The sequence below is a fragment of the Mustela nigripes genome, chromosome 11, assembly GCF_022355385.1.
Source record: "Mustela nigripes isolate SB6536 chromosome 11, MUSNIG.SB6536, whole genome shotgun sequence".
NCBI classification, from domain to species: Eukaryota; Metazoa; Chordata; class Mammalia; order Carnivora; family Mustelidae; genus Mustela; species Mustela nigripes.
This window is the reverse complement of record NC_081567.1, coordinates 39,154,611-39,172,469: the sequence shown is the minus strand read 5'-3', so window position 1 is coordinate 39,172,469 and position 17,859 is coordinate 39,154,611. Positions and strand designations below refer to the sequence as shown.

General features: G+C 62.9%; 2 protein-coding genes across 15 annotated transcripts in view; one reads left to right on the top strand and one right to left on the bottom strand.

The window, feature by feature from the left end:
• Positions 1-76: 76 nt before the first annotated feature.
• On the top strand, positions 77-6,283 carry MPG (N-methylpurine DNA glycosylase). Of its 2 annotated transcripts, none has more exons than XM_059415883.1 (4): positions 77-180; positions 2,022-2,252; positions 3,057-3,261; positions 5,828-6,283. In XM_059415883.1, the coding sequence occupies exons 1-4, from the start codon at positions 157-159 to the stop codon at positions 6,238-6,240; spliced, it is 873 nt and encodes a 290-aa protein (XP_059271866.1). In that variant the 5' UTR covers positions 77-156; the 3' UTR covers positions 6,241-6,283. The 2 variants fall into 2 exon arrangements, with proteins under 2 accessions (XP_059271866.1, XP_059271867.1); XM_059415884.1 differs by lacking the exon at positions 77-180 and adding an exon at positions 324-727.
• NPRL3 (NPR3 like, GATOR1 complex subunit) overlaps positions 6,205-17,859 on the bottom strand; it is a 38,996-nt gene continuing 27,341 nt past the window's right edge. For 7 of the 13 annotated variants that reach the window (XM_059415873.1, XM_059415878.1, XM_059415869.1 and 4 more), the window contains 7 exons: positions 15,627-15,764; positions 14,525-14,681; positions 11,455-11,561; positions 10,906-11,035; positions 8,782-9,002; positions 7,931-8,095; positions 6,205-7,170 (listed from right to left, as the gene is read on the bottom strand). In XM_059415873.1, coding sequence (XP_059271856.1) covers positions 7,005-7,170; positions 7,931-8,095; positions 8,782-9,002; positions 10,906-11,035; positions 11,455-11,561; positions 14,525-14,681; positions 15,627-15,764 — 1,084 coding nt within the window. In that variant the 3' untranslated portion in view covers positions 6,205-7,004. Of the gene's footprint in view, positions 7,171-7,930; positions 8,124-8,781; positions 9,003-10,905; positions 11,036-11,454; positions 11,562-14,524; positions 14,682-15,626; positions 15,765-17,859 lie in introns of those variants that run through there. The other 6 variants (XM_059415870.1, XM_059415872.1, XM_059415882.1 and 3 more) reach the window with 5 other exon arrangements.

Here is a 17,859-nt window from a genome sequence, read left to right as displayed (position 1 = left end):
GGCCTTTGTCCCGGACCCGAGGACCACCCCCCCTCCCGACCCCTCCTCCGGGGGCGGGTCTGTACCGCCCCGCCGGGCTTCCGTCCTCCTCCGCGCAGGCGCCCGCGGCACTTCCGGGGTCGCGTCGGGGCGGGCGGGGGCGCCGGGAGTCGCGGGATGCCGGTGCGCGGCGCGGCACAGGTGAGTGTGCGCCCACTGCCGCCCCGCGCTCGCCCGAGGACCCGCCCCGGGGCCCAGAGCCCCCCCCCCCCCCGCCCCAAGCGGCCCCGGCTCGGCTGCTCCTCCGCCTGTGGAAAAGGCGCGGCCCGACCCGGGGCTGGCGGTGGAGTCCTGGAGCAGCCCCAGGCTCCGGTGTCTTGGTCGCGTGCGGCGCCCTGGGGTCCAGCTCAGACTTGTCCTGCCCGGCGGCCAGGCTGCCGCAGAAGTGACCTGCAGTGGCCGCAGTGGCAGTGGCCTGATAAAGGCTCGCCCTGGACGCCCTAAGCCCTTGTTTGGCGGGTGTGGATGGAGGGCTCGTGGGTCCCTCGGACTAACCCACGTCCGGGCCGAGCTCGCTCCAGCCCTCCACGGGGGGCACCACTCTGGCCGAAGGCCCTCCTCCCACCCCCGGCCACAGATGCGGGCTCCCTTCCTTCTGAGGAGGAAACAGGCAGACTCCGTGGGTGTCCCGGGTCCCCAATGTGGGGAACCCTCATTTCTAACCAGAGCGGGGATGCAGGAGGCGCAGGTAGGGATCTGAGGCCGGCTCGCTGAGTGCGGTGCGGGGTCAGGTTCAGATTTTAGTCTCTGATAGAGAAACTGTTCTAGGCCTCAGTCCTGGGCACTTTCGCCTGACGGAGAATGACCCGAGTGCCATGAGGCAGGCGGGAGGCCAGACTCCGGGTGGCAGCGACCCAGCGTCTGAGCCCACGGCGGGTGCTGGCAGATGGGCTGGGCTGGGCTGCGAAGATGGTCACGTCAGCGTCCACTCTCAGTAGACTGGCTGTTTCCTTTCAAGATGGAACATCAGCGCTGATGTTAAAAATACTGGGTCGTCACGTGCAGAGGAGATGTGGGTACTACAGAGAACCAGGCCTTGCCCAGGGTGTTTCCAGGCCCCGGGGCTCACCTGTTCATCGTCTTCTCCCACCGGTAGAGCAGCTGGTCCCAGAACAGTGTCTGCTCAGGCTTCCCGGGCTGTGTGGTAGCAGGTGGGAGGTTACGTCTTGTCCCCTGGGAGACCTCGCCTTTTCTCCACTGCTCCTTAGGACGACACCTGGGTCCTGAGCGAGGACAGCTGGGGACTCACCAGGGGTCCTGCCTTGAGCACTTGGGTTGGAGCAAAGAAGACCTCCTGACCCCTGCATGTCAGGCCTTCCTGGACATTCTGAGGAGGGGATGACACAGTGGGAGCCTTGCCAACACGGCAGCCGGGTGGGAGGGAGTGTGGAGGACACAAGGACCGTGAGCGGTCCTTGGCCAAGCCCCATCAAGGTCATGGCCGGCCCAGGTGGAAGAGCATGTGACTCTGGATGCTGGGGTTGTGAGTTTGAGCCCCATATTGGGTGTAGAGAGTACTTAGGTAAGTAAATATAAAAGAAAATAATTAATTCCCGGTTAGGGTTGCTGCAAAAGGCTAGGTTCCAGAAACAAGACTGGAAGTTTGGGCTCCATGTCACGGGTGGGAATCAGGACAGCAGCCCTCCGTCCTAGGCTCGCGCGCCCTATGTCCCCTCCCCAGGCTGTGCAGCCCTTTGCCATCAGCCTGCGCATCATCTGCAGCGGACCGGGTGTGGGTCAGAGTGGCTGCTCGGCCACCGCACCCACAGCCGGTCGAGCTGTGCAGGCATTTCCCAAGGTCTCCCGGGGCTCAGCGTGGGGCTGCACACGGCAGGTACAGCACTCCCTTTGCACCTGGAACAACCCAAGACGGGGTGGTCTCCGCTGTTAGAGGAGGCAGGCTGTCGAATACAGTCCTTCGCCTCCCTGCGTCCAACATCACCACCAAACCTGTTCAGGAGATCGGTCCACTCCCCTTACAGCTCTCCCGCAGAATCGGGCAGAAAAAGCGACTGCTGGAGGCAGAAGAGCCTGGGAGTGACCTGCACGGAGCCCCAACGCCCTCCCCTACGGAGCCCCGCTTGGGGCAGCCTGCCTCCCTGGGCCCCCAGCGCAGCGTCTACTTCTCAAGCCCAAAAAGCCGCTCTGCACGGCTGGGATCGGAGTTTTTCGACCAACCCGCTGTCGCCCTGGCACGGGCATTTCTGGGACAGGTATTGTCCTGTGGCCCGGGATCAGGCGGGGGAAAACTCCGTTCTCAGGCACACTCAGCACTCCACGGGTCCTCCCTGGCTCCCCTGTGGCCTGCCCTGCTCTCCTTGGTGTTTGGCTCACCCAAGAGCACCCGCCCCTGCCCCGTCCTCAGCTGGCCCTTCGGGCGGCTCCGGGCCTCACCCCTGCCCCAGGGTGCCGCCTGAGCCAGCTGCAGCCAGCTCATCTCCCTGGCAGACGGCCTGCTCTGACCTACTCCTTGTGGAGCTAGCTATACCCAGGCCTGCAGTCCAGGCCGGGGCCCCTACAGGCAGCTGCTCCCGCTGCTCAGAAGGGCCTTTCAGAGCCGGGGGTGGGAGCCAAGTAGGGTGGTCCTTTGTGGTCAGTCCAGGTGGAAGGGGCCGCGCAGGCTCTGGGCATCCTGGGCAGCTGTGTGGAGGACAATACTGGTGCCCTGTGCCCTCCATGCTGCCTTATCCCTGGCTAAGCATTTAAATCCAAGGGGGCAGGGTGAGGAGGAGGCAGGGAGATGGAGGACCCCACCGAGAAGACTTGAAGTGTGCGGACTCACTAGTGCTGGTTTTCCCCAGCCTGGCCCTGGCCAGAGCCTGAAACAGCTGCCCCCTGGGGACAGGATACGTAGCAGGGCCTGTGTTCCTGGGACGGGTGAGGGGGACCATGGGGGCCTGGCTGGGTCTGGGTGCCCCGATGCACCCTGAACTGGGGAGGTGAGCCCAGGCTGCGGGCTGTCACGATTGAGGGTGCCCCCTGCCCCTCCGGGCTCTGAGCAGACACACTGCCCACAGGTACTGGTTCGACGACTTGATGACGGCACAGAGCTCCGCGGCCGCATCGTGGAGACGGAGGCATACGTGGGGCCAGAGGATGAAGCCGCGCACTCTAGGGGTGGCCGGCAGACCCCGCGCAACCGTGGCATGTTCATGAAGCCGGGCACTCTGTACGTGTACGTCATCTATGGCATGTACTTCTGCATGAACGTCTCCAGCCGAGGTGAGCGGTGCTGGGGTGACAGGGCAGCAGGAGGCCTCGGGCACTGCCCCCTGAACTGGCAGCTGGGAGATCCGGGAGGACAGGCACGGACGGGTGTCCCTGCTAAGCTAGGCCAGGGCTTTAGGAACTCTGGCTACGCCGTCTGGGTGGTGGTAGGTGCCTGGGGCCCCCCATGGACAGAGGTCATGGGCTGACCCGAACACAGAGCTGACAGGCTCTACAAGGACACCAATGATCACAAACCTCAAAGCTGAGATCTCCTATGACCAGGGCCGATCTGGGAGGGTGAGTTGTGGGAACACAAGGGTGTGGTCAGCCTGAGTTGACTTGACCTCAAGCCAGAGCTTCATCAGGTGGTTGGTTGCGGGGTCTGAACCAGTCGTCCTCAACTGGGGATGGTTTGGCCACCTGGGGAGCCACTATTAGGCAACGTCCAAAGAGGTGTGGTCATCCCAGCTGGAGACGTGCGACCAGTATCTGGCAGGTGGAGGCCAGACATGCTGCCGGATGGCTCACGAGGCACGGAACGGCCCCCGATGTCCATAGTGCTGAGTGGAGCAACGCTGGTCTGGAGCTCCCGGGAGAACCCGCTCAGCCTGGGACTCCTGCTGTGGAACAGCCTGTGTCCCACTGGGAGCCGAAGGCCTATGCTCAGAAGGGAGAGTCCCCGGCATTGTCCTGCCAGAGGCATTGCTGACCAGGAGCAGGGTCTGCCCGGCCCACTCCACCTGGCCAGTCCCAGCCTCTGTATCTGTCGAATCTCGCCAGGGCCCATCCCGAGAAGAGCGAATGCTTGAGGAGACCAGTAAGAAGCTTGGGTCGGGCATGCTGTGTGTCACACACATTTGCTGAATGAGTCCAATAACCTGGGAGTTGTGATGGCACCAAGCAGAGAGCTAGACACGTCGAGTGTCAGAGCCACAGGGGCTGAAGGATGGTTCCTGTGCCCAGCACAAAGCAGGTGTTGAGAGGGTGGTAGGGGCCATCCCAGAGGGTCCTCTGGTCATTCTGGAGCACTTACCTTGGCTGTCTGGCTTTTCCTTGTTACTAGAACCAACCCGCTCTTGTGGAGCCGGCCTGAATTCAGACAAGGGGACTCACGGGGTCTAGCGATACCCAGGGCCGTGGTCAACAAGGAAGGGGAGGAGGGCAGGATTTTGGGATGGGGGAAGGTACAGTGGACAGGGCATACATTGGAGGTGGCACGTCACTTTGTGGACATGTGACCATCCAGGTTGGGGGGGGCAGGAAACCACGTGGGTGCAGACTGTCAAGGCCAAGGGTTGTGAGGCAGAGGGAGGGAGGGGGAGGCCAAGGACATGGCAGGGTGGAGGCAGCACAGACACCAGGAGGGCAGGCCGTGTAGACAGGACTAGCAGGTGAGGACGGGGAGACCTGGCAGGAAGAGGTTAGGGTGTCAGGTTTTCGTCAGGGGGAGGGACTTGGATGCACTCCAGGATTGGGATGTGGGGATGTTGGGAGAGGCTGCCCCTTCACCCCATGTGCAGTGAGGCACTCGTGTGGCACCACAGGGAGCCATGCCGCTGGTGGGCTGGGACGAGCCCAGGAGCCGGAGGCACAGGAACGGCGCGGTTTTGCGTGACCAAGTATTTCCTGAGGTCCTTTGAGGACTGGCTGTTTAAGGGGCATCTGGTCCCGAAGCCCCCGCACTTGCCAGCTGCTGGCTACTTGAGAAGGCCTGGCTGCTGCGTCCACTCGGGGCTCCCGGATGCCAGTGGGGGGGGCCCTTGTGGCCAAGGTCCAAGAGTGGAAAGCGGCTGGCCACCTGAGCCTCTGCGAACCCTGGTGGGGGGGGATTAGCCGTCCGAGCAGAGTTGCCAGACGATCCTGGTTTTTCTCGCCAGGGTCCAGTCATACTGTTCCCAGCTGTGCAGGGGATTAGGGCAGACGCGCCCTCTCCAGTGAGCCCCTAGACCCAGGGTGTCCATCCGCTGGTCCCTAAAAGTAGCTCGGACTGGGGTGCCTCAGTCAGTGAGGCGTGACTCTTGATGTCAGACTCTTGATGTCAGGGGTCGGTGGACTGACACGCGGAGGGGCCCCAGGGGAGGAGAGGGGCTGTGTGCTGGCGTCTCCTCCTGCACGGGTCCCCGGGCAGGACTCGCTCAGTGCATGAGTGCAGAGTGGCTGCTCTGAGCCAGTGACCTTGCCTAGCGGACACCTAGTGGATAAGGCAGACGGGGCACCCAGGCCTGAGCCTGCTGCCTCCCGGGGGGCTAGCCACGCCCACAGATGACTGGCTCCCGGGGCTTTCTTCCGCAGCCTCACAGGTGCTGCCAGTCTCCAAACCAGACCAAGCCAGGAGGAGGCCGGCTACCAGCAGCCACCGGGCTGTCCCTAGCTGGTGGTCAGGCATTCGGGCTTCCCAGGCACACCCCACCTAGTGGCCCAGGCACCTGCAGGTCCCGGTCTGTGGGGGTGGAGGCAGCAGGTGTCCGGTGCTCAGGAAGGCAGCCGCTTCACGGCCATAGCACCGTGTGCGCCCCGGTGTAGGGAGGGCAACAGCCCGGGGAGGCTTGGCTTTCTAGGCTGTCTGTCTGTCCCCCAGGGGACGGGGCGTGTGTCCTGCTGCGAGCCCTGGAGCCCCTGGGGGGCCTGGAGACCATGCGGCAGCTTCGAAACGCCCTCCGCAAGGGCACTGTGGGCCGAGCCCTCAAGGACCGCGAGCTGTGCAGCGGCCCCTCCAAGCTGTGCCAGGCCCTGGCCATCAACAAGAGCTTCGACCAGCGGGACCTGGCCGCCGACACAGCTGTGTGGATGGAGCACAGCGCCCCGGGGACCAGGGAGCCCTCTGTGGTGGCGGCAGCCCGCGTGGGCATCGGCCAGGCAGGAGAATGGGCCCAGAAGCCCCTGCGCTTCTATGTCCGGGGCAGCCCCTGGGTCAGCGTGGTGGACAGAACGGCTGAGCAGAACACACAGAGCGGGCCCGCAGTGAGCATCTGCGCCCACGAGGCTTTTTAATTCTATAAAAACCCAATAAACACTTTATGTCTAGAAAACATTATTTCCTGTGTCTCGGCCAGAGCCCCCTCAGGGGTCAACATGTGCTTGCAGTCAGTTCCCCCTCCAGCACCGGACTCTGGAGGCCCTGCGGGTGCAGGCTAGGCACACTGTCCCTCAGGTCTGTGTGAGGGAAGCTGGAGGGCACCAGGGCAGACTCACCCCAAAGACGGGCATCGGCCCAGGCCCTTGTGCAGCAGGAGTCCCGGGGCGGGGGTGCTGGTGGTGACAGCTTGGTCACGAGGCTCCTGGTGAACACAAGAGCCGTTGCAGGGGCCAGGCTGCAAAAGGCCCAGGACTCACAGGAGCAGCAGAGGGCACATGGCACAGCCGGGCTCTCCTCCGCTCTCATGTCAGACACAGTTCTCTGTAAGTCCCAGGGTGGCCATGAGGAAGGCAGCAGCGGATGGGACCAGAGAACGAGGGCAGGGTTGGGAGGAGGGTCTGAGAGAAGCACACCCTGACTCTGCGCAGGAGGCCAGCAGGCCTGAGTCCTGGACACTCCTTCCAGCGGGGAGCCTCGTCTCCTCAGCTCAGACACAGAGGCGGTTTAAGGAACAGGTGAGGACGAGAACGGAGGGCATCCGCCTCAAGGCTGCTGCTGGATCCACTCAGGCCTCAGAGGGCTCAGCCTAGCCGGGGGCGTGGGGGGCCCTGGGGCGGGGGGACAGCCCAGCGCCCACAGCAGCAGCCTGCTACCTCCTCGGTGTCGTCCTGGGCCCGGCTCACGGGAGCAGCGCTTGGAAGACAGCGATGACCGGGTCCTCGTGGGCCGTCACGACCAACACGCTGCGGAACTTGTCGAACAGCGTGAGCAGCTGGGAGCGCCGTGTGTTCTCGTTGTACATGATCTCCTCCAGGTGGTGGCGGCCACGGAAGTAGTGTAGGAGCCTGGGGCGAGGGGCAGGCAGTGTGAGGCCAGGCAGCCATGGGAGGGGGTCCGCGCTGAGCATCCCGCAGACCTGAGCAGACCCGGCACGGACGGAGGGGCGGGTGAGGGCTCCAGGCCTGCTGCCCTCGTGGGCCCTGTTCACACCCTGGAGCCACCTGAGCCTGAAGGCCACGTCTGCCCGCGGCACCCTGACGGGGAAGTGCGGGGGGACAGGCCCGCCGTGCTGCTGTGGCAGTGGCTCCCGTGTGGCTACGGGCCCAGACGAGGTCACTGCTCTAGGGCTGTGTGGGCTGGGGCCAGCGCAGAGGCCTGGGCCTGTCTGCCTGGCATGCGGTTCCTGACTGGGAGCTTCCCCGGGCAACCGAAAACCTGAAACCCACAGAGCCCCCAAGTCAAAGCCGGGTTTGACAGTCTGTCACTCATGGTGTGGGGGTCCTGGACACCAGCAACCCCAGCCCGGGTGAAGAGCCTTCCCAGTGCGGGAGATCCCCACAGGCCTCAAGAGGGCAGGAACCTGCCGCAGCTTCTGAAAAAGTTAACAGGAAGCACCAGGAAGTCCTGGAGATACCCCACAGGCAGAGGCCCCAGGCCTGGCATCACAGGCACCAGCTGGGGACACCTCATGCCCAAGACACCAGCACCACCAGCAACAGCCAGTGGTCATCACAGGACAGAAGCTGCGTCCTGCTGGCCAAGCCCCCACCCACCTTCTGCTCTGATGCCAGAACCGGCCCAGCCCCGGGGTCACCCTGCCCCCACCTGGCAAACATGCGGAGGTCCTCGGGGTTCTGGGCCGCAGGCACGCTGAGGATGGCCGCCCGCTCATGCTCGGACAGGCTGGCCAGCAGGTTCTCTGTCATCCTCTTGTTCAGGGGAGAGTCCCCGCCGGGCAGGAGCTCTGCGCTGGAGTTATCCATGCTGGGGCTGGTGAGTGTCATGTCATCACTGCTGGCTGTGGTGGGCACGGATCAGGGAACAGCCAGTCCCCCACACACGCCCTGGTGCACCCACTGTGCCCATGTCCACCAGGAATCTGCTGCCACACCCCCCGGCAGGCCTGCTCATCCCACCCCCCCACCAAAGAGGGACTAGTGTGGCCCCGGGCAAGGCTGGTCCTCGCACTGAAGCTGAAGGTAAGGTCAGGCCTCAGTCTAGTTCCAGCCCTTCGTGTCCCCCGAGCCTGGGAGAGCCCAGGGCACCTGGGCTTGGCAATGGACCGCATTCTTTGGGCGCACGCAGCGGCCACAACGGCTCTGCCAAGAAGTGACTGTGAGAGTCCGTGTCCCCTCACAGGCCCCGGCCCAGCGAGCCCAGCCACCCTCCCAGGGACGGTGGGAAATGGGCTCAGATCCCAGGCTGCTCCTGGCTTGAACGAGGCCCTGCTCCAGAGCCCAGAGGCACAGAGTGGCAGGGAGGCCAGGGAGCGGGGTCTCCTGCCTCCTTCGAAGGAGGCTCAGCGGAGGACAGAGGCTGCCCGTGGGAGGCCCCAGCGGCCCACATAAAGGGCGGGTGTGTGTGCACATGTGTGGCCGTGGGAAGGTGCCTCATTCACGCCCAGCAGTGCCCGCGTCGGGATCCCGCCACCACGCCCTCCCGACCACCCCACCCACCACACAGACGCCGGGGGCAGGGGGCTCCTACTTGGGGAGCCAAAGCTGAGAGCATTGGGCGTGCTGAGACTGCGGCCGCCGACCCTGGCAGTGAAGGGGACCTCGTCCTCCCGGGCGTGGGGCTCCTCCTCGCTGGGTGAGGCCATGAGGCAAACGTAGGTGTGCAGCTGCACCAGCAGCCGGTGCTGCAGCATCCACACCACCATCTGAATGAGCTGGGTCTGCAGGAGAAGCCGCAGGTGGCCCAGGGCCGGGGAGGGGGCTGCTCCCCACCACTGCCCTGTCCCCGTGGGGTGCACCCAGGCCATGACTGAAACCAGGGCTCCCACGAGTCATGCCAGAGGTGAGGGGTCCCTGAGCTCGAGAGGCCCAACCCCCACCTTAGGAAAGGACCTGCCAGCGGCCAGCAGAGACCAGCTCCTTGCTCTGCGCAAGGCCACAGGAGCCCCGGGGCCACACCTGCACTTGCCCCCACTGCACACTTGGGCAGCGCCGGCATAGGGCCTTTCATGCCCAGAGCAGAGCAGCAGAGCCGACTACGCAGCCCCGCCGCTCAGACCCCCTGACACGGAGCGGGGCCCCTGGGGACCTGCCAGCTGTGGCCTGGACACTGCCCAGGAAGACCCTGCAGGCAGCTGCTCCGATGGCACCCAGGCCTCTCCCTGGCTCGGCCTGGAAGCCTGCCCATGGACACGGAGTCCCAATGAGCGGTGTGGTCCTCCTGGCACATGGAGGCCACCCCTCCCACCCAGGGCTGGCCCCTGACCGTGGCCAGCGAGGAGCCCTGTGCAGGCCCGGCTTGAGCACGGGTGAGCAGGAAGGTCGCACATCTGCCTGCTCAGCTTCGGAGTCCCCTCCTGGGAAGGGATGACTGACCAGGCACGGAACAGAGAGGCACCAGGTACCTTAGGCATGTTATGACCTGGTCTAACCAAGTAAAGTGGAAAAGGCCTGCGAAAGAGTTAGCATTAAAAAATAAAACAAAGAGGCTTCATGAGCACTAACGAGCGCACTCCAGGCCCCGAAGCAGGAGTCCTGACAAGCAGACGCCTCTCCCGGGGACAGCGCGGAACCAAACCCAGCTCTATCCGAGCCCCTGACCAAGCACACGGCGGCCCCCCAGGCTTGGCCTGGGAAATCCACCTGCCATCTGGACCATGAGGACGGCTCTGCTGGGGGATGTGGGGCACAGATGCAGAGTGCGGCTTTTCTCCAGATGGTACAGCCTGGCTCGGTTCCTGGAAACCGAAGGCCTCATGAAAGAGGCCGTCAGAACTCCGTCAGCTCAGCATCTGAATGAACTCAAGAACCAGGATCTCCTCCTCATTCACAATAAGAAGGAAAAGGGTTTCCTTTGAAGGATTGGTTTTGCCTCACAGATCTCACACTTATTTAAAAAGATACTTTGCTCTTGAAAACAAAGCCTTGACAGCACCAAGCCCCATCTCCCAACACCAGCCCCACCCTGGCTCTGGCTCTGTGCTGCCCCTGCCCCGAGCCACAGAGCCCCAGGCCTTCCGCACGGGGGTGGAGGGCAGAGGCTCATTCTTGGACAGAGCCTGCACCTGACCCAGAATTCACCTGTTCATCCCATACACTTCGTACCTTCCTAGATGAGCCCTTGCCACACCCAGCAACCCTAGTGGTCCCACTGGGGCCTGTCCCAGGCCTGTCCTCTCCAGATCTTCCTGGATGAGGAGGTTCTGGGGATCAGGGAGCTCAGGACTTAGACGCACATACCCTGTGGCCACCTGGACCATGGAGGGGGAGAGAGCAGGAAGCAGGGCCCAAGCTCAGTGAAAACGAAGCTGACTTAGCTTCCCCTCAGGAGAGGTCACCACTCTCCTGTCACCTGGGCCTCTTAGCGGCTCTAACCACTCGGCTCTCAGCAGTCAGGACGGCCTCCAGCGGGGGTGGGGGTGGGACTTGGGACTGCCCCACGGTCTGCAGCGGGCCTGGCTGGGAGCCAGCTCCTGGTCACCCTGACGTGACAGGTACCAACTACGCAGCCAAGCCCCCTCCTCCCCAAAATCCAGGCTAGGAGTGCAGCAGCACTGAGAGCCCTGGGATGAGGAGCTGACACTGGGCTGGTGGCTCCCAGACCCCCGGTCTCCTGCAACTTACCTCCTGCACAGGGGGGGCGAGGGGGTTCCTGAATTCTGACAAGGAGACAGGCAAGGAGAACTTAGCAAGGACAGAGGGCAGGTCATGAGCCGGAAACTGGCGGGAGAACTGTTCGGCCAGTGGGGAGTACCTGGGGAAAGGTGAGGCAACGTGCCCATGAGCTCAGCAGGCCTCTCCTCGCTTCTGGACAGCCATGCCCTCGCTGTGAGCCACAGTGGGCAGCAGGGAGGCACAGCATAGCAGGTGCCCAGGGTGGGAGCCATGAGGACAAACCCAGGTGCTTTCCCTTGAGGGGCAGCAGGAGCCATGGGCAGAGGCCAAAGCTCCCAAGGCTCCCAACCCCCACCAGGGACCCCATCCACCACCCACCGGCCAGCAGGTGTGAGGGAGCACAGAACCTGCACAGGGGTTTTGAATGCCGAAAGAGCACAGGCCTGGGGCAGGCCACAATCAAAACATGGACACAGCAGAGGCCAGCAAGCACGCCCAAGTGAGGGTCCAGCTGAGCAGGGAGCACCGTCCTGGGCTCTGGCAACCAGAGGTACTCACAGACACACGCTGGCATTGGGAGAAAGCATGTAGACGTTGTTCTCACACAGCGGGTAGATGATGATGGCCTTGCCCCAGTACACCAGGTGGGCGGCGAGCTGGAAAACCTGCCAACAGCAGGAGCTGGGAGGACAGTGCCCGACTCTCTGACCCCCACCTGGGCGTCTGGCACAGCACACACAACACCCTCGTTACCACTGGTCCCTGGTGTGGTCTGGGACGCTCACTTCCTGTGGGTCCACAGGATCCTCCCCAGGCCGGCACTGAGGCTGGGACACTACTCCGTGCGCCGGCAGCTCACCTCGGCAAACAGGACACCAGAGCCCACACGGCCGGAACCACAGCTGTCACTGCCGGTCTTCCCTCTCACCCCAAGTCCCAATGACACCAGCTCCAAAGTGAGGATACGCCACTTTCCGCCATCTGCCCCCGCCCTCCCCTATAGAGCCTGCCTCCCACCACTCCCTGCAGCCAGAGCGCCGTTCCGGAGACCAGAGGTCTGAACTCGTGCCACAGGCTGGAGTCCAGCTCTCAGCAGGGACACACTCCCCGAAGACTCTGGGGGAGAAGCTGCCCAACCCCCTCTCACAGCAGCCTTCCTTGGCACGTGACCACCTCCCTCCACTCCCTGCCTCCGTGGTCATACCCCCTGGCCATCTCTCACAAGGGCCCTACGGGGACAACCCAGGGTCACGGCCCACCTCAAAACCCTTCACCATCTGCAAAGTCCCCTGTGCAGATGCAGTGGCAGGACGTGGGAGTAGGATGTGAAGGTCTTTGGGGAGCCAATCACAAGGGATGGACAGTGCGATCCTGGTTCTGTAATCCAGAGATAATGTGTGAAGAAGGGACACACGCAGAAGGTCCGGAGGAATCTCCAGCAGTGACCTCTGTGACACAGGACGGCAGGACTCTCCCTGCCTCTAATCTGCATGATGTTCGAATCTTTTTTTTTAAAAGATTTTATTTATTTGTTTGACAGACGGAGATCACAAGTAGGCAGAGCAGCAGGCAGAGAGAGGGGAATGCAGGCTCCCCGCAGAGCAGGGAGCCTGATGTGGGGCTTGATCCCAGGACCCTGAGATCATGACCTGAGCCGAAGGCAGAGGATTAACCCACCTAGCCAGGCACCCCTGATGTTTGAATCTTTCTAAGAACGTATTAACCTTATCACGACAAGAAACCCCAAAACAGGGCAGGAGGGTGGGAGGATGTGGAGACAGGTGAAGGACGCAACAGTGTCCCTATCTCGGACTCACCACACTGGACCCCTGAAACTAAGACAACACTGTATGTTAATTACAGTTAAACAAAAAAAGTGAAACAAGAAAAGCCCAAAATATTGACTTTGCCAATGATGGAACGTGAATTACTTAAGGCTTCAGTTTTTCTTAGGTAACCCGTACACCTACTGCGGAGCTCAAACTCGCGACCCCAAGATCAAGTCACGTGCTCCATCAACGGAGCCGGCCGGGCACCCTGAGAGCTCAAGTCAACGGTAAGTCACCTGAGGACATGCACGCTGAAGCTGACACTTTCTCCCTCGTGGGGCCATCGCGCCTGGGGCTCCAACGGGCCTCAGGCAGCTCTGCTGACCTCGGGCCCCAGGGGGTGAGTGAAGAGGCCGGCAAGGCCCACCAGCAGCCAGCAGGAAAGCCTGCTTCGAACAGGGTTCAGTGCGGAGGGTGATGGCAGGGAAGGCTGGGCAGGGAACTGAAGAGGGTGTCACCAAGCTTAGTCTGTGTCCGAAGACACCGAGAAGCCAGAAAGCTCCGAAAGCGCAGCCCGGACGCTCAGAGCACAAGCTCTGCAGTGTGGACGGAGCCGCCTGTGCATCAGGCCCGTTTCGTGGATGCTGCGAAAGACAGCAGGGCCCCCAGTCTAGGAGTCCAGGTGACAGTGCACAAGGGCAGAACCCGTACATAGCCAGTCTCACAGGGGATGGACAAAGCGCATGGGAAACCCACAGGGAAGGACTCACCCTGGACAGCAGAACCAGAAAATGCTGCTTTGGGACACACAGGCCTGGGAGTTCAGCCCCCCCAACCCCACACTAACGACCAAAGGCCAAAGGCCTGTCTCCGGTGGGGCGGGAGTGACAGGGGGCGCCCAGGCAGGTCTCACCCCTGGGCTCCTCTTCCTCAGACAGCCTCAGAGAGCCAAGCTCCAGGGCCAGGTCCTGCTGCCCCCTGGTGGCCACATGGTGCCCACAGGCCCAGACCCCAGCGGACAGGTCACTCAGGAAGGTACAACTGCCCTGGGACCTTCAGCTTCCACTTGGGCTTCTCCGAACTCCCTGACCCCCACCCAGGCTCCAGCCAGGCCACAGCCAGGACCAAGGGGCCCTGCATCCCATCAGAAACTGTGGGGGCGCCTGGACGGCTCCGACGGGTGGGCCTTCCGCGTGTTGTCAGCTCAGTTCGGCATCTCAGCCACGTGAGACCAACCCTGACCAGGCTCCCTGCTCTGCGCCCTGGCTCCACGCTCCACAGGGCGTGGAGTATCCCCAGCTCACGTGCACGAGTGCGCTCTCTCTCGAAAACAAACAAGTCTTTGAGCCACGAAAAGAGAAACTGCAGGCACAGGCGCCCAGCCCAGCAAGCGGAGGACCCCACACAGAACACAGGCCTCACCGCGCACACTAGGGGTCTGGTCGGCCCCCAGGTCAGGTCCCGCTTCCGCACACAGGTGGGCCTGCCCTCACCTCCCACACTGGCAAGTGCACCCGTGCCACCGGTTTCTCACAGTGACGCCCGGCAAGCCCCCAGCACCTGGAGGGCCGCATGCCTCCTGACTGCTGGCACAGAAGACGACGTTGGCCCCACAGCCACTTCACAAAGCCAGCCCTGAAGCCAGGCCTCAGATTCCAGAGCTTGGAATGACCCATTCCCCCACGGCAGGCCACGCGGGGCCCCTCACTAGAGAGGTCCTGGGGACACGGCACATAGGCAGTCTGCTTTCCTGACGCCCTGACCTCCCACCTCCACCCGAGGACCACCTGCTCTGAGATGCCCCCCTCCCCCACCATTCTCCCCATGGAGGGCGTGTGCCCGGGCCCACAGGGAGTTACCTGCAGCAAGGCCAGGTCTGCGTCCTGGGCCAGCTGCTGCAGGTTCTTCACGGCGGACGTGGTCTTGATCACCCGCACCAGGGCCGGGGAGCAGTCGAGGGGCAGCTCGCCCAGCAGGGACTTCTCGTCACTGAGCAGCAGCAGAGCGTGGTACGGGCTGCAGAGCAGAGTCCGAGGTCAACTGACCAGGCACGTACCCGGGCCCCACAGACACTGGACCCGAGAGAAGAGGCCACCGGAACGGTTAGACAGAAGGGCAGTGGTGTGTCCAGGGGCCTTTAAAAAGCCACAGGGATTACTATGACCCTCAGAAAAAACAACAGGAACAGAGTGGAGGAAGGCTCGGCAACCCAGCTCCATCTCCCCTCCCTGGGACTGCCCAGCAAACATTTATTCACTGAAAACATACATGAATCTTTTCCAAGCAGAGAGTCCCAAATTTGGAAAAGCAAAATCCCCACAGCAGCTATGAACAGAACTACATAAAAACAGACTCAGCAAGTAAGTCCAGGAGGAAGGACACACTTAGAGCACAGACTGGGCAAGGGAGAGAGGGCGAGGTAGTGCCCCGCTTCCTCTCATCTCCAAATCTTCTGTAATGTGCCCAGATTTCTTTTTTTAGTCATAAAAATATCTAAGGAAACAAGAGACTTTAATTGGGCAGGGGGGTTGCAAAAACAGCTCAGCTCTTTCCTTGCAGGAGACCAGTTAAACTAAGACGCTGAGCTCCCCGAGTTCTGATTCGGATGCGGTGCCCCAGTGAGTGGTGAGCAACACCAGGAGGGCGCACTCCTCCCCCAGTCTGGCTTCTTGCCAGGATGCTGGGCCCCTGGAGCACAGCCCAGGCCTGGGCTGAAGACCTGGGAGCACAGAGCCTCATCGCCCCGGTGTGCTGAGAGGGCTCAGAGGACACCTGTGGCTGGTCCCATCTGGACAAAAAGCAAACCTCGAAATAGGCACCTTCCCTTCTCTCTGCATAGGGCCTTACCTGCCATGGGCTGGGGCAGGAAGAACGGAGGACTCCCGAAGGCAGCAACCACAGGAGCCTGAGGCAGCAGCTCGGGGGAAGGGCCCGCAGGCAGAGGGCAGGGCTGGCACTCACCGGATGGCTTTGAGGCTCCGCTCGATGGCCTCGGGGGGGATGAGGCTGGAGGCAGCGTAGTGGATCTTGTGGGGCAGGCAGAAGCTCACCTCCAGCCAGCTGTTGACATGTAGCCGCACCACGCCGGACGTACACAGGCTGCGGAGAGCGGGCCCGTTACCGCCAGTGCCCCAGCAAACCCACACGCTCACTCGCAAGCCCACCAGCCCCGCCGGAGGGGGCTGCTTCCCAGCCCCCAGCTCCTGCAGCCGGAGCAAACCGCACGGGAAGCCCCGGGCCAGAGAGCACCTCCCAGCCAGCAGGGTGTTCACCAGAAGAAAACACACACACACACACACACACACACACACAGACGTCTCTGGGAAGCCCTGAAATCTGCAGTCCGACCGGAGCACCAAGGCTCAGGGAAGCCTCTTCTTTGTCAGTCCAAGGCTCAGGGGCCACCTGGGCATACACCCTTGCACAGCCCAGGAGGGCCCCATCAGAGCTGGGCGGCCAGGAAGGCAGGGCCCGTCTCCGGAAAGGACAGGTGGGCAGCGGGGGAAAGGTGGGGGGGTGCCGAGTCCCCATACGTCCTGTCAGGGAGGAGCACAGGGCACCCGGCTCCCTACAGAGGCCAGCAGCACGCCAGCTACCCCACAGCAAACCAGCCTCAGCTGCAGACTTCTCGCTCCCCACCTTCCTGCTGATGGCAATGTGGTTCTTTCAGGGCCAAACACGACTCGGGTCCCATAAAGCCCCTGGCCCTGAAGCCTTGTTGCTCCCACATCCCACCCTGACCACCTGCAAATCCTGTCTGCTCTACCTACAGGGAGGTACAAGGTCCAGATCGTCTCAGCACCAGCACCCCCGTCCACCCTCCCTACTCAGACCCTCAAAGATCCAACCTCAGCAGTCCCAGCCAAGGCCCCCAAATGCCGGGAGACCCACATGACCCGCCGACTCTTCCCCCAACCTCATCTCCCACCTCAGGCCGTCTGGATTCACCCGAACCAGCCACTCTGTTGTTCTCAGCCTCTGGGGCTTCCTCCGGGCGCCCTGGGCTCTTTTCCCATTTCAGGTCTCACTCCAAGCACCACCTGCTTGGTGGGGTGGGCCGGAACCCGGCCCCTGCCCCCGTCCCACAGGCAATCCGACCGCCGTGTGGTCCCGCGTGTCTGGAGGCACCTACGTGTCTGCTAGAGGGTGCCGTTTCCCCGGCCAGAACCCGGTCACCAGCTCTGGTCTTAGTGCTAACTCCCCCCGACACAGCCGGTCAAGCGTCGGGTACCTGGGGGCACTGAGGGCCATTTCGGGAACTGAGGAAGGCACACACTGCCAACTCTGGGGGACACTCCCTCGGGAAGCCCCCGCGCAGAGAATAGGCTCCTGGCAGCCCCCCAGCGGGCATGTGGCCCCATACGCCCTGCCCCCGAGAACCACACACATGGGAGTCGTTTCCAGCAGGGGCTTCTGAAGCCCTCCACTGAGGAGCCAGCCTGACTGCACTCCAAGCCCAGTGCGCGGCTCCTGAGCCAAGTGCCGACAGCACTTGGGACCTGACACAGAGGAGGAGGGGCTACTTGGGCAAAGTGCCATGACTGGTCCTCCCCAAACCCCCAGCAGGTGGACAAGATGGGGATGGTGCCCACTGTCAAGGTCTAGCCTGGCCCAGCCCGCTTCTTCCCATCACATTCCAAACCCCACTCTGCAATTCCCAAGCAGCCGGAGAGGCCATGACGTCCACATCTGGCCAAGTGTGGGGCAGGCTGGGGCTCAGGAAGGCCCCGTGTCAGCCCTCCCTCGGGGCACACTAATGCACGGTGCTGGCAGGTGGCCCTGTGGCCCTCACTGCCCACAGCCCCGGGCTGTTCCTACCATCGCGTCCCTGAAGCCTTAAGCAGCATAACAACTACCACAGGCTTCTCCAGGGTCCACCCAAAGAGCCAGCAGAATCTGTGTCAGCCATTTTCTCGTGAGAACAAACCGTGGGGGGAACAAAACATACATCTATGACCTCGACAACCCTCGGGATTCCTGCCAACACCACAATCTGCCCGCTGCCCCACGACTCCCAGACACCCTCCACCGGCCCTGCCCCGAGTCAGCAGGGAACCCACGCTACACTCCCTGGACATCTGCACCACGAGCCGTCCCTGGAGGGAGGGTCAGAGCACCCACGGCTGCGAGGGTGGGGGCCGCAGGTGGGGCTGAGGCCAGAAGGCAAAGCTTTGGTCACCATGGACGCCACAGT

Excerpts from the sequence above, each read along its gene's own strand:
- MPG (XM_059415884.1), top strand. The coding sequence starts at position 617 with ATGCGGGCTCCCTTCCTTCTGAGGAGGAAACAGGCAGACTCCGTGGGT. Across the intron at positions 2,253-3,056 it reads CACGGGCATTTCTGGGACAG|GTACTGGTTCGACGACTTGA; the intron begins GTATTGTCCTGT and ends CACTGCCCACAG. Across the intron at positions 3,262-5,827 it reads CATGAACGTCTCCAGCCGAG|GGGACGGGGCGTGTGTCCTG; the intron begins GTGAGCGGTGCT and ends TCTGTCCCCCAG.